Below are 16,523 nucleotides of genomic sequence, written 5' to 3'. Positions count from 1 at the left end.
GTTTTATTTCATATAAACAATGTTTGTTTTGCAATTGACCAGATACATTAATTTCGATATTCATAAAGTTAGATAAGTCTTGGGAAGTGTGATGGTGCATGGAGGTCTTTATTATAATGTGGAAAAGGTCTGAGATGGAGTAATAGTAGTGGATGTATCATAGATTTCATACATATTAATTTAATTCAACATGAATATTTACATTTTAAAAGGAAGTTTATAGTTTCCCCATGGTTGTTCTTGGGAAAATATATATATATATGTCTGAAGATTGCCAGAGGTTTTATTAACCATTCACATTGCATCCAAATGATGCACATATATCAGGACAGAGAATTAAGTATAAATAGAATCAGTAAAGGTGGTTTTATTAGTAAGAGTCTGGTAAAATTTTATTGCATTTAACAGATTTTTTTTCTTCTTGTCTTTATATAGACTATTTAGCATGGCAATTAAGAAACTGTGTTCTTCATTTCAAGAAACAAAGATGTGGACCCAGCTCTCAATCAACTGTCCATTTACTACTTTCAGTAAATCAATTAAGCTTTTAGGAGTGTATATATCATTTATAGAAATGTGGATGATAATATGCTTGGTAGAAATAAATGATGCAATTTATTTATGATTTCTTATTTTGACCACTATTTTACAAATGCTCAGAGCTCCAGGAAGCAATAAGTTAAAATTGATGTTTACATTTTAATTGCTGAACCCAGCTCTGAAGTAATAATCACTGAAGAAGAATATCTTTTGGAATGAGGATTAAAAACACCATAAGAGGACTATATTTAAAGTGGTAGAGGCAGTTAGAGAAAAGAAAAGAAAGAAAGTGAAGGTAGGAAAAATAATTTCATATAATGTAGTAAATGAATGAAGATTAGAATAATCAAAATCCTAGCCAAAAGATGTTATGCTATCTATAGGCCTGGAATAAAAGAAAGCAAATATCCTTCCATCAGTTTGAATTATAGGATAATAACTGGAAGATTATTATTCATATAAGTGTTCTATATCTCTGAGTTAGTTCTTTTAAAGAACACTGCATATCAATTAACTTTACTCAGCTGTTATTAATATGTACATTTTATAATTGAGATATAAATAGACTGTATATACAGAACTTTTATAAAAAATTGATAAAATATGCAGGATATATTGAAGATGAAATTGACTAATTGACATTAGTTTCACTGTGTAGGAATATTAAATTTTACCTATTTCTCATTATGCAGGCTTTGTTCCAGTTTGATAATTGCATAACAAATATGTATGTTGAATTATTAAGTTATCACAATGTACCACAGAAATATGTATACTTAAAAATAAAATTAATGTCAAAGTGAAAATCAGAAAAATTGTATATGTTTCTTCTAAATGGTGATAGATATGTGAATTATACTGATTAGTTATACATTATGTACAAGGTTGAAACACTAACCTGTACACTACATATACTTACAGTGGTTATATTCAGTTAGAAATAAGGATATATTTAGAAGCAAAAAATTAATGCATTTGATATATAATAAGTATACATTTTCATATTTACTACATTATGATATAACCCAAAGTAATAAGTTAAAGTGAAAATGGTATATTATAACTATTTACTTATTTTTTAAAGCAGCACATATTGCCTAAAGCTAAGTTAGCATCTTAACATTCAAAATTTTAGACGCACAAAGACAGGAAAGATATTTTCTTCAAGGCTGCCAAATACAAATAGCCAAAATACCAGAATGGAACATTTATATGGTTCCTGATTGTTTCATGTTTCTTCTTGCTGTAGGTAGTTTATTGTATATATGTATAATAATGTAAATGTATATGTAAAAATATTTAACAAAAAAGAAAAATGTTAAGCCAGATAAATCTTCTAATTTGGAGCTAAAAAATTAGTTACAGTTCCTCCTTATTTAGAACCCTGATTCAGTTTCATAACGTGGGTGTTAGTGACAAGCCAGAACTCTTGAATATGTGGCCACAGAGATTATTTTCATAGTTATAATCAAAATTAACCTGTTCTCTCTGGAAGAGTGAATTGTCATTCCCTATCATGTTAGTGATTCCATTTCTACAACTTAACTTCTTCAATGACCCCATGTAATCATTAATCCTATCCTTGTCATGAGTCTAATTCAATGGGATCTCACTTGGAATGGATATTATTTCTACTTTCCTTCCCTTTTCTCTGAACTCATATTCCACATATTATTTTTAATATCAGCAGGAATCTTATTTTTAAGAAATATGAATATGATTACCTAATTAAGGGAAATTCTACTAGGCATTTCAACTACATTAAATAAATATTTTACCATGTACTTATAAGCTTGGGAATCTTATATTAAACTTGTGCTAGATTCCAGTCATTCTGTATTCCTTTATATCTCCTAGACAAGCCAGATCTCTCCTTTAACTTTGGACAAATTTATGAGTTTCTGTTCCTTTTAAAACCCTTTCCTTAATTTAGTGCGTAGAGAGCACTTGGTTATCTCATTGGTTATGTTCAAAGGATATCTTCCAGGATTGTATCTCCTAACTCACAAATTATTGCAACCTTTGATAGTATGATTCAGATGTTTTTGTTTTAACAATATATTCCTCATAGTATCATCGGGACATAAACACTTTTCTTCATTTTTTCTTTTCGATACTTATTGTTGAATTCCTTTGTGATACACACCATTATTTTATAACTACTATTTAGTAAATGAACCAGTGATCAATGACTCATTTGTAATAATCTGTAATTGTATCATTATAAAGGGGATAGTAAACACCTAGACATTGAAATTACCAAAATTGCTGCAATGTGATTTAATTTTTTTACTTTTCTTTTACAGTATATTTTAAATTTGATTCAGTTGTTAAGCAGTGCAAGTTTTCAAAAACACTAGGAAAATTATTAGAAACATTCTTATACACATATTAGAATGGAAAATATGTTTTTCTCTGCCTCTTTCAGCCCTTTTCCATTCATTTTGACACTTGCCCACCCAGTATCTACCAAGGATGCCAAGTGGCCACACTAGGCTAGGACCCATTTATGGAAAGATAAGTTAGAAAAGTTTTATAAATAATTTTCTTGTGTACAGCAATGATTATATATTACATACACCATGATTATATTAAATAAGAAGCAAATAAAAATATTAAATATTTACATTCTTGTAATATAGTAAATTCTCAGCTTTCAATATGGCTATTCCAGAAGCCTTTAAATTGAAGATTGAACCTAATTGGCATATGAAAATTAAAACAAATTTTCAATGAATTTCAAATATATAATATTTGTTCAGATTATTTAATTTTAAAGGAAATTCATGCATTTTATGACAAAATAAAACACAGTAAAGCTAAGATCAATGAAAAGGCAAGGCATTAAAAATATCTTTTTTTTACTCAGTTTGCAAGCTAAGCAGCATTTATGTTACAATCCACTAGAGGGAGCCAATACCACTTTAAAGTCTGATTTCCTAAGAGAAAAATAATCACCTTAGCAAAAACTAGTTTTAAAAGTAGAAGAAAAAGAAATGTTTTATGGAAACTTAATTTCATTTAAGCAAAAAAGATCTATGACAGCTAACAAAGCTTCATTCATGTCCAAATACTCTAGAAATATTATAAATGACAAATTTTAATATTTACAAAGTAGTAAGAAACTGTATTTCCAACTTACTAAAATTTCACTTAAAACAAGCAAATATCTTAAACATCCAACATAGTCCTTTCTGCCTGCACAGGAACCATGCATTCATTTATGTACTGAATCAAAACCTCATATACTAGTGTCTGAAGCTATGCATAAACTTACCTCTCTAAGAAATTTTTTTAAAGATTAATGAACAGACCTTTCAAGGAATTATAATATACTAAGAACTTACAGAAATAATTTACTAAGAGACATCTTGAAAAATTGTTAGTCACATGATACAAATTGTCACAATTGTTCTACTTTTATCTCCCATTTATTAACCAAAATATTAAAAGGATTTATATAATTACTAAGTTCCAAAAGTAAAATGTAGCCCAAAGAATAATTTGTCCTTTTCTGTGCTTCCGTTCCAACAGGAATGTAGTTCACATAAGACTGGACAAATATCTTCAATTACACAAAAGGAAATCATGTGAAAGTCTACTGAATTGCTGTTTTATTTTCAACAATGTTTGAAAATCCTGATTCTTGAATTTGTAACCCACTACGGAGAAGTTATATATGTACAAAACCTTATTTATTTATTTTTATCCAAAGACATCAGAATATTACAGGAAGAAAAAAATACATTTTCTTGTTGTACAACATCAGTATTTTGTCATTTGTTAATGAAAGGAGGATTCCACCAATAGTAGTTAATCCGTTAATATTTTTGTACTTAATATTTTAACCATAAATAACCAATTTCAAAAATCTCAAGTTAGCGTTTTAAGTGTTTTTACTTACTTGTCTGTAGCTCCTTCTCTCTGGCTTGCATTCCAGCAAAGACGTGGTTAAAATGATTAGTAAAGGCCACAAAGTCTGCATCCAGAAACATTGGGCCCTGTCCCTTTTCCTTCAGGGATATGCTTTGAAATTTTAATCGCTCTATTTGAGGCCGAAGAGCTGACAGCCTATTGACTTCATCCTGCACCATAATTCAGAGTATGGTAAATGTGTAAATTTTTTTAGTTTGCATGAAGTATTATTTGACAGAGAAAGTTGTTCCAGCCAGTGATGTGAGAATTGGTTAATGTCCTTAAAAATTATTTGTTAAGAAATACCCTTAATGAGAGTACCCCAATTACAAATCATCAGCTTAGAAATAGCACAACTTTTTGCTCACTTTGGGTCATCATATATGATGTAATTTAATTTCAGAATATTATCATTTAGACCATTAAAGTATACAAACTTGTATGTTTGTAATGCATTTTAACTGAACACCAATTCTTAACATAAATCAAATAAAGATGTTTGTCTTTAATTTTTTCCCAAAACTATCTTTAATTTCTAAGACCATTCTGTGAATAGCATTTTCATTCAAGTCAACTGGTGTAAAATATAAATTTTATATACTTAATATACTATATGAATTTACAAATCTGTATATATTATAGATTATCTTGCCTGTACAATATTTAATGGATATATGCACAAATATATATATACACATATGTAATTTTCTACATTATATCTGGTCTCATTTTTTTTCTCTAGGGTGTGCTCCAGATTTACCATTCTCCTGCCATAAACATTTATAGCATAGTACTAACTTTTATTCTCAATTTCACTCTGCTTTGAATGACAAAAATCATATGAACAATATTTGATGCTTACAAAAGTACACTCTAGCTGCACATGGTACTAAGAAACTGAAATGTGGGTAGTGAAAATTAACGTATATTAATGAGATGAAAATGAACACTAAATTTTGAGGAGATAAAATAAGATATTAAGAATATAAACTATCATTTAAATGTACTGATTAAACTTTGCATAATAATTTTGACTAATGTTGCTGAATAAAATAGACTAACAAAATCCGTTTGCCAGTTTCCTTTTATATTTTGTGTTGGTTTTTATTGTTTGACAACTTCATACAAGTTCTTAATAAATTTAGTAGGTTTAACCCACTATTCTTATCTTTCATACCTCTACTTCTTAGATTGCTGGAACCTTACGTTTTAACAAGAACCCCACCTCCTAGATCATGTCTTATTTTTTATATTGCCCATTGAACTAAAGTTGAATTTCCTGCCAGAGTGGGGGTGGAAGATTATTTACTGGAGTAATTAAATTAACTGTGGCTATACCTTTGAATAAAATGACACCTCACCCAAGAACAAATCTTAACTTCAAATGGTCCCTCCGCGGAGGGTTGGGCCACAATGATTCACTCTTTTTCCATGAATAAATATTCACTATTTAAAATTATACATGACAACTGTATTTGGAATTTGCATTGCATTTTTCAGCCTTATTGTTTATATATAAGTATTTTATCCTCATTTTCAAATGAGGTTACAAGTAGGTTATATTATTTCACATACACATTATTTGTAAAATAACAAATACTCTTTTTTTTACTTTAATTTTTTTATTAATTTATTCTTGTTACATCTCAATGTTTATCCCATCCCTTGTATCCCCCCAATCCCCCCCACATTTTCCCATTATTCCCCTCCCCTATGACTGTTCCTGGGGGGGATTACCTCCCCCTGTATATTCTCATAGGGTATCAAGTCTCTTCTTGGCTAACTGCTGTCCTTCCTCTGAGTGACACCACGTCTCCCCCTCCAGGGGACATGGTCAAATGTGAGGCACCAGAGTACGTGAGAAAGTCATATCACACTCTCCACTCAACTGTGGAGAATATTCTGACCATTGGCTAGATCTGGGAAGGGGTTTAAAGTTTACCTCCTGTATTGTCCTTGGCTGGTGCCTTAGTTTGAGCGGGACCCCTGGGTCCAAATCTGCCTATCATATTGTTCTACTTGTAGATTTCTAGGACCCTCTTTATCCTTTTATTTTGCTATTCTCCCATGCGTCTCTCATTTAGAGTCCCAATAGGATGCCTTTCCCTCTGTCCCAGTTTCCTGGTAAGTGAAGGCTTTCATGGGACATGCCCCTTGGGCTAGTATGCAGATATAAGTGAGTATATACCATTTGACTCTTTCTGCTTCTGGGTTAACTCACTCATTATGATCATTTCTAGCTCAATCCATTTATCCACAAATTTCGGGAATTCCTTGTTTTTAATAGCTGAGTAGTATTCCATAGTGTATATGTACCACAGTTTCTTTATCCATTCTTCTACTGATGGACACTTAGGCTGTTTCCATGTTCTGGCTATTATGAATAAGGCTGCTATGAACATGGTTGAGCAAATTTTCTTGTTGTGTGCTGGAGCTTCTTCTGGGTATATTCCAAGGAGTGGAATAGCTGGGTCTTGAGGAAGCCCTATTCCCAGTCTTCTGAGATAGCACCAGATAGATTTCCAAAGTGGCTGTACTAGTTTGCAATCCCACCAGCAATGAAGGAGTGTTCCTCTCTCCCCACATCCTCGCCAGCATGATATTCTCCTTTTTAGTGCATTATTACCATGGTTGCTTACTTATAATTCATATCTATATCTCAAAGTATTTAGGTTTATTTAGTAGTTAATATGCAAAAATTATGATAATTAAAATTAAAAATAGAATCATGCGCTAATTAGATGGAGAGGAAATTTAAAAAATTATAGCAATTAGGAACTAAAATTAAATCTGAGCTTAGTGGAAATCACACAAAAATGGCAAAATAAATTGTTGATTTTCAAAGCATGTATGCTTACTTTATGAGTATTGATTGAGGTAAGTTTTCTTATAAATTCTTTCATAAGGGTAAAAATAGAAATAATACTATTTTCTTTTGATTTCAGAAGATACAATAAATGGCTGCTGATAACCAAATTGCTTTAGAATTTGAAGATTGAAGATATAATGTTCATTTTGAAATAAACTAATTTCAAAATGCTGTTAATATTTAGCTATTGTTTATAGAAAGGAACTTGGTGTTTTATGCCCCAGAATAAGACATCATCTATGCATGTGTTTCCCCCTTCATATTATGAACATTTAAATAATCTAACACTTAGTAGAAGCTTTTTCTCCTTCAGAAAATGTAAAAAGATTTTTTACAAATCTGAGACTGCTTTCTTACCTCTGATATATTGGAGAATGAGCTAAATTTGCATTGTAATATTTAAAAATCTCCAAAAGAAATAAAAAATAAACAATTAAAAATTCATTACCAAACACCAATTCCAGTTCTATAATATAATTTCAGTTCATCAGTGAGTGACATTATTCTTATAGTACTAAATATTTTACTTATACAAATTAATAAAATCATTAAGAAAACAAAGATACAAAAAGACAAAGAACTGAGCGAAATGAATGAGATAGCATTGACAAGATAGAGAATTTCATTAGTGAATGTATTAGATATTTTCACTTTGAATAATTGTATAATAATAAAATATCTAATACATCTATCTGTGATTTCTTTTGTGACTTATGTTAAGACTATGATTGGGATATTTCTCTCATGTCACTGTTTTTTTTTCTGGTTCAATATATTTTCTATTGCACATGTTTCATATCCTACTCCACCACCTTGCTATGCTCAGTACTCATATCATTGCCCTTTTTCTGCTTGTGTGCTCTCTATTTCTCCATCTTTCTTTAGTTTCTTAACACTTTATTATTTTATATAACATCAACTCAACTTAAATATCCAATATAAATGTCCTTTCATTAAGAAAGCTGAATGTTTCTGTTTATCGTGTTTTCCTTTTAGATGTTATCCAACATTGTATAAAACATTTATTCCCATAGTAGTTTTACATTAATTTAGTTAATCATTTGCCTAGTATCGAGCTCCTCTACTCTGGATGAATATGATGAAAACAGGGTCAAACACAGTTCCAATCTATCTTTCCTAGAACTTAGTACTTTGTACTTAATTGTAGTCAATCAAAATATATATGCTGAGACCTTAACACTAAATTTAGAAAAGGGGATTTGGGGAGACAATAAACATTACAGGCAACTAAGTTATCAATGTTGAGTTCCAATCTCATAGGGTTAGTTACTTTACAAAATGAATGGAACGTTTCTCTCACTCTTCCATTCTATCCATGGTCATGAATTGAGAGATGTCATGAGCATACCTAGTGAGTAGGCAGCAGCCATTTAAAAAGCACTTACCTGGGATCAATCCTGACAAAAGTTAATCTTGCAAGTTTGATCCTCCAGAACAGTACAAAAAATTCATATTGATGAAATGATACAGTCTGTGCTAGTTGTTTTGTCAGCAAACTACCTCATGTACTATTGTTCTTGATTACTTTATAAATAATTTTATATAATTTCCTGTATATTTCATAGGAGTCTGTTTCTATATCTGCATTTCAAGAGGAGCATTTAAGTGACTCTATATTGGTTGTTTGATAATGGATCTCATGGAGCATTTCTTGAATGAAAAAAGTCATCCTGCTTTTACCTTTCCCAGTGACTGGACTCCCACACTTGTCTTCACTGTAATTTTATGAACTGTATCTTGAATAAATGGAAAACAGGCTGTGGAATATATTATCTAATTTGATACATATCTAAACATAAAAAAACCTATAGTTTGTGTGTTTTCCCACTAATGCAAAGGTCTTTTTGTAGAAAATTCTTTGTGTAAGTACATATTTTGAGTTTAATTCCTAGTAAGTTTACAGAAATTTGAGAAAAATATCAAATCCTTTTTTTGTTTTTTTTTCAAAATATCTTTTAATTTCCCAATAACATTGTTTTTTCCTGATCAGCACTGTCAGCTGTCCATCTCCAGTCAGCCTTCTTTTAAGTCATTCTTGTTCAAAGCATGAAGATTAATCTCACTTCAAACTAAATATACACATCTCAGACTGTCATTAAAGGGTTGTCTATAAAATTCTTGAATTTAGACTCTAACTGAGTTCTTGTTTCCCATGAATACTGTGAGCTTATACTAAGTATTGGAAAAAGTCAAGTTCTTTTCATTATTATTAGTTCATAAATTTTATGAGTTGAAGATAAACTGTTTTATTTTCTTACTTGGACCCTTTATTGGCAATTCCTCCTTGCTTGAGCACTCACTTCTCATGACCCTGGAGAATTTTCAAATCACACCTCCTTATTCTTTGCTTCTCTTAATTAAGTCTAGACAGTGGGGAGCCCTACCCAGATTCTTCAGGCATGGTGGATGATAATATTTTTTTTTTATTTTTTTCACTCCATTTGCATGCAGACACCTTGGGCTCACTCTTAAGGCCACCTTTACTATAGGACTTTGACTCTCTTCTGTATTTTCACAATTTCTACACTGATTATTTCTGGCTTTGAAGACATAACAGCTTAGTTTGACTTGTCCTTTCTTCATCTATAAAGCAAGGCTATTAGTAAAAAAAAAAAAAGAAATGTTACTCAAAATGTTCAGTCTTGTATGTGCTATTAATTTTATAGTTTTTTTTATCCCATTATACATCATAAGGCTTTATTGCTCAGCTCTTTCTAGATATTTTTTGCCTAGAATTTTTCATTATGAGAGTAGGTTTTATATCTGAAAAGAGTTCCAGAATACTGCCTATTCTTATACATTTCACCACTCTGCAAACTGACAAAATCAATTAACCATGGGAAAATTATGTAAACTAATCCCAGAATTACAGTATCACTGTAGAACTTATTTTGACTTATTTTATTTATTTATATTTTGATCTTTACTGTACTCCATTCAATCACTGGAAGTTGAAATTCTCACTAAAAAGCAGTTTGCTATGGCCCTTTTGCAATTTGCCAAGCGCCTACTGATCATGCTCCAAATGGAAAGGGGATAATCTTACCTTACAAATTTTTAACTGGCTTTTAATTGCTGTTGCCTCTGATGGGGTGATGGGTTGGGTTTTCAACCAGTTTTCAGCAGTAGTTGTCATTTGCTCCAATTGTTGTAGTTGATTATAAAATGTAATGATGTTGTTTTGATACTCTATCCAGGTAACTCTCTCACTCAGCAATTGGCAGAACTCTGTCCACCGGCTGTTCAGTTGTTCTGAAGCTTGTCTAATACTGTCAGCATTAACACCCTCTAGGAAAAAAAATATGTATCCTATAAGGCCACAGACTAGAAGATATTCTCTAGAAACCAATGTGTTGTTTTTTTTTTTTTTTGAAATTTCAAAGGACCTTTATTCAAAAAATGTGAACAGATACAGGTGCAGTTATAAACAAATGAATAGCTTTTAATAAAAGTATTTAAGCAGACACCAATTCTGTATGCATTGTACTAATCTATCAGGTGAGCTTTTAATGTAATTAGAATTTGTTCATGTGATCTACAGTAAACCATGTTTCTCTTACCTTCAATAGAATTCTAATACTTATTAAGTATACATCCACATTAGTTAAATAAGATATTCACAGTTACTGACCCCCTTTTCACTAAAGTAAAATGATAATAAACTAACTGTAATGCACTTCCCCACAATGTGTTTTTATTATAAAAATGTTCAACATATAGTAATTTCAAACAAACTCACTTAATAACTGACCAAGATTCAAAGTGATATCTAATTATAAACTAGAAATCACTAGAATTGATTCTTATCAAAGACAAAGGGTCATGAAATAAGAAATAAAGAGATATACAGAATAGTATAAAGTATTCAAAGAAAAGTAAAACTTACTAACGTTTTAATAAGGAGTGCTCATGGATAAATTATGTTGTAAATATTTGCAAATAAATATTAAATAAAATGTATATTGTTAAAAATAATATTACGAAGCCACATTATAATTTCATTTAAAAACAGGTCTAGAATTACTTTGCATATTGTTTGTATGCTTTTTTAAAAAAGAAAACATATCTAAATTTAATTGTTCCTTTTTTATGCTATAGTTTCCCCAAAATATCAGATTATTCCCTGATTCATGATGTAAAGCAAGAAGATGGAAAATAATAGTTATTTGAAAAGATTTTCATTTACAGATGTTGAAGTTTACCTCCAACTTTCAAATGGAAGCACAAGGACACATTCAATTCTCTCTAATAACCACTTTATGTTAGAGAATACATTTATCTTTCTTAGATGATATCTTAATTATCTGACAATGTGATATATGACTAAACCAATTCTTGTGCATGCTCCCTTACAGAGCAGGGAGTGTAGCAACATCATAATATGTCACTGGCTAAAATACTCAAGACATTTTAAATTTGGTTCACAAAAATAAGATTTTCATAGACACACTAGCTTAGATGCAAATACCTTATTAAATTGTAGCATGCAAAGATTAAATATACTATTATATTTTAAATAATTAGTTGTTACTCATAATTATTTTGGAACACAAGTAGTTAGATATTTCATGTTCTAGCACTGATGCACAGCAATCCCAAAGAACAAAAGCTCATGACTTTCAAATATCTAAGGAACAAACTGATTTAAAAGAAGGTCACGTAAGAGACTAAGGTTTTGTGTATATGTTCTTAAATTAGGATAAGAATTAAAGAAAGCCAAATTCTTAAAATGTCTCTCTCTCACACCCACACACCCATATATATATATATATATATATATATATATATATATATATATATATATATATATATACATATATGTATATATAACATAAAACCTATTGTGGGTCTAACTTCAACAATACTTCATTTTATCCTTTTTCTCTGATAGGCTACAATTTATGATTTGTTAAAATTATGCCATTCTGCCAAGCAAGACAATTCCTTTGAAACATGAATGCAAACTTAGGAATTTCAAAACATAACATCAGAAAAAAAGCATTTCTAAATACCACTGGAAAATATCCTTTACTTTTTTTGACCAATATATTTTAAATAGAAATAATTGAAAGGAAATATAAAATGTAATAGATATATGAGGCCCTATACCTGGCCATACAAGAAAGTTTTGGATGATTTACTGTGACTTAGTTTTCTTCTAATTCCCTGAATACTTGATGAGACTGTCAATCACATTGAGACATATAAAGATATAATGGTATCAATATGCTATATATGATTATTAGTTTTGTGATTGAGAATTATAGCAACATATATTTGGGTGTTGCCACTGTATATTGTAGTAATAACAAGCTTACTTGTTATAAAATATCAGAGACAAGAATCAAAATTTTCTTCTTTATTAATTAAACTTTTCTCATTTTTCATATACATTTATATTATTACACATATACAATAAACTACCTATAGCAAGAATAACCCTAACAAAATCAAGAATTATATAAATGTTACATTCTTAGTGTTTTGGCTATTTATGTTTGACAGCCTTGAAGAAAACATCTTTCCTATCTTGGTGCATCTAAAATTCTGAAGGTAAAATTTCAATGGCATAATTACTCACTTTGTGAAAATGTAACTTAATGAAATATCTAAATTACTTTAATAAATTAAAAGGTATAATTTTAAAATGCAAAGGAGAAAACTTTAAATTATGTTAGGTAACATCTCAGATATCACAGAAATATTGTCACCAAATATTGAATATTGATAAGTACTTAAAAGAAGGAAGTGCATGATTAGTGAAAAATCTATACAAACGAGGTATTAGGTAGGCAAATGAGCAATGCTACAATAAGTTAAAGGTACTCTGGTGCACTACACATGGTTCTCTTACATTTTATTAAATGAAGAGGCAAACTAGAAAGATTCAAATGGCTCTCTGCTCCTGAGAAAGATCAACATTATAAAAACTCTTAGAAACTGCAAACCACAAATTATTATGGCTGATATGTCTTAATTTGAGGAACTGATAAAGCAAACCACATAGGAGCACTAAAGCTTTTGTGGTATCTACAAAAATCTAAGGGATATATTTTTATGAGTTATCTTGGTCATGGCACAAAACTTTATGCTGTGGAACAAAGAAGACAAATCTAAATATTTCTCTAAGAGGAATTAAAACAAAGTGAAGAGCAAACATTTTACAAAACTATGACACTGTATTCTACAATATTTAGTTTTATAATGGGTTTTATAACTGATTACATACAGTTCAATTATAGTAACTACAAAGTAAGGATAAGTGGTGATGTGGAAAGAAATGTAAACACACACACACACACACACACACACACACACACACACTTGAATTTAGATATGCTGTGTTCATACTTGATGTACTTTAATACATAAGTGAATTTGGTTAAATAATATCATTGGTTGTCATATTTCTCATTTATGATAGGAGAATATAAGATAATTTTACTGAGTTGAGTTTTACATATATGAATTTTTCAATAACTTAAAATTCTTAAACAACTAATAAATATAAGTAGTGCTCATATAGGAGCTATGGTATAAACATTTAGGAAATAAAGAAACATCAGTTCTTATGCTTACAAAATAAAGAGTTCTTCTAATGAATTAAATAGAATATTTGTGAAACATGACTGCTAAATGATAAATTAATTTTACATAAAATACTGTATATAGAAACATTTTAATGTGTTGTAACAGTTTTACTAATGACAAGTCATGTGTTAATAAAATTTTGGCTTAGGATATTATATTACATCACCATATATTTATAGTGATTTAAAATTCAATTTAAGTACAATAACATTCAAAATTTAGAATTGAAATTTCTGGCAAAGATATTGATCACAGAGAATCACAGCCTTGTAGATAATTTGTATGTAAATATTTTATAAGTGAATATGCTTGCTGTTCCACTTTAGTATAATTTATCCTTCTAAAGTATAAAATCCTCTAGAAAATATGTTGTTACTGGCACTTTCTGTATAGTTCTAAGTGTATAATAAAAATACTCTATGTGTGAACTCACCCAACACCAAATAAATCAATAGTGTGCTTCATATGATGACAAACATTAAGAGAGCAATAGATAGAGGAGTAAAATAACCTTACAGATATAATCACATAGCAGCTTGTCTTGGGTTGGTTTGAAAATGCTTAGACAGAGTAGACTAAACAGTGGTAGAAATTCCATTAAACTTTTCAAATTAATTGACTGCATACTTTTCATTATTCTGGTGATGCTAGTAAATACCTTAATACATGTCTGGAAAATAGTGTTTATTTGGCCAGAGAGTATTTGTCTATGAGATTTATTTTTACTGCATTATGTTGTGAGTGTGCATTTAATAGGATTGTTTTCCTTTGCTCAACTGAAAAAAATTAAGTTTCATGATAGCCTATAATTGTAAATATTTGCAAAGTTTAAGTATCAATCAGCTGAGCATCTGCTTTTCTAATTTTTTGTTAGCTATTTAAAAAAAACAAACACTGACTCACCACACATTATGAACAGTACTTATGAAAACCATTTTGGAACAGCACATTAGATTCTCAGGGATAATGGATCATAATCCATTCACATCTCATATTCTAAACAACCCCTGAAATAGTCTATGAATAAATAGATTGCACCCAGAGGAAATGGATCATTACATGAAGTGCATCCATTAATTTTATTACTTGTGTGCAGTGCATAACAGACTTTTAGAATAATTGTAATTATGCACCACCTTCCATGCAAGCAGTTCAGAATTGTCACCTAAAGTGAAGTATTCTTTATCAAGTATATTCATCATTTACTAGGAAGCCTGGGTAAAATAATGGGAAAATGTTTTCAATGTTGTTTTTTTCATTACAAGGATATCTAGAGGCAAACGCATACCTCCTAATAACTTTCTATTTTGTTGTGCTTTAACTAAGGGTCATTACCAGCACATTTAGCATCCAATAGAGTAATATAACATGCAATATCAATATATCCAGTATTTATGCTAAACACAGTATTTATGCTAAAACTTTGGAGGCTTCTGAGACCAGGTTGACTTTTACACCACTACTAAGAAACTTTTATAAAAGAAATGCCTTTTCAAAATGTATACTACTTACTTCTTCTAGTAAGTAAACAAAATGTACAAAAGGTTCCAACAGGGTCCATTTATTTTTTTCTGACTCTAATAGTAAAATGTAGGAGAAAATATAATTTTTCTATGCATATTTGTTTCTGCCAGCAATTGCCCTTGAGAACAATAGCTCTTAAAATCTTCTCTTTTCAAACACATAAATATTTACACCAGCAAAGAAGCTCTCCCCTTAAAGTGTAAAGTTAATCCATAAAAATGCATTTGTCAATTTACAGCATGCGAACTCCATGTAGAGCATTAGCCTTAGTGTTATGGAGGTGAAAGAGAAAATGTAAATGAAATTGTCTAGGAGTAAAGAAGGAACAAGAAAAGAGGAAATGTATATTTTTGTAGGAAGCTAGTTTTTCAGGACAGTGAGGTAGATTATTAATCACAAGTGACATGGGAATTTATCAAGATGAGTCAGAAAAATTGCAGTTGCTACAAACTTGCCCATCTGACAATGTGTGCTGTGTACATGCAAATAAGGTCATGTATATGAAAATATTTAAGCTATAAAGCTAAATGTAAAAAGTCTTTGAGACTTGAATAACATATGAGAAAAGAGCCCTTGTCTAAGACCTGTCATTCCATTCAATTTAATTACAGTTCTGGGAATAGTTATTATTAACTATCACCTTAAACACTATAATCTAATATTCATTGCATAAAAGTTATGAGATATTCTTTTGTATAATATACAAATAATTACTACTTTTAGTAGTAATTCCCTTAATGTGGTTGTCTTTAGACTTCTAATTAAAACAAGGAAACTAAATTTAGAAACTGAAATAGAAGTTAGAAAATACCATTAACGCTAATACACCATTATAGTAACTCCTCTGCAAATTTGGGAGGAAATATTCTATAGTTTAAAAATTGTACCTAAAGTACACTTGTATGTGTATTCCATGAATGTTTTGACACAACTGTCTTTAATCTTACCTTATATATTTTTAAGTATTTGGTCTTATTTAAGAATTATCTGGACAAATCTGGCTTTTTTATGTATTAAACACACACACACAGTCATATGTGTATGATTTAAAAAGCAATCAAGA

General features: G+C 30.0%; 1 protein-coding gene across 10 annotated transcripts in view; it reads right to left on the bottom strand.

Annotated features, from left to right (window-relative positions):
- The window catches only part of Dmd (dystrophin), a 2,465,896-nt gene that overhangs the window by 1,359,705 nt on the left and 1,089,668 nt on the right, over positions 1-16,523 (bottom strand). For all 10 annotated transcript variants that reach the window (XM_051140917.1, XM_051140916.1, XM_051140911.1 and 7 more), the window contains exons 20-21: positions 10,392-10,633; positions 4,445-4,625 (exon numbers count right to left, since the gene is read on the bottom strand). In XM_051140917.1, the coding sequence (XP_050996874.1) occupies positions 4,445-4,625; positions 10,392-10,633 (423 nt within the window). The remainder of the gene's footprint in view (positions 1-4,444; positions 4,626-10,391; positions 10,634-16,523) is intronic.

Source organism: Acomys russatus, chromosome X (assembly GCF_903995435.1).
Source record: "Acomys russatus chromosome X, mAcoRus1.1, whole genome shotgun sequence".
NCBI lineage: Eukaryota > Metazoa > Chordata > Mammalia > Rodentia > Muridae > Acomys > Acomys russatus.
The sequence above is the reverse complement of the archived record's forward strand: the minus strand, read 5'-3'. Positions and strand labels throughout refer to the sequence as shown.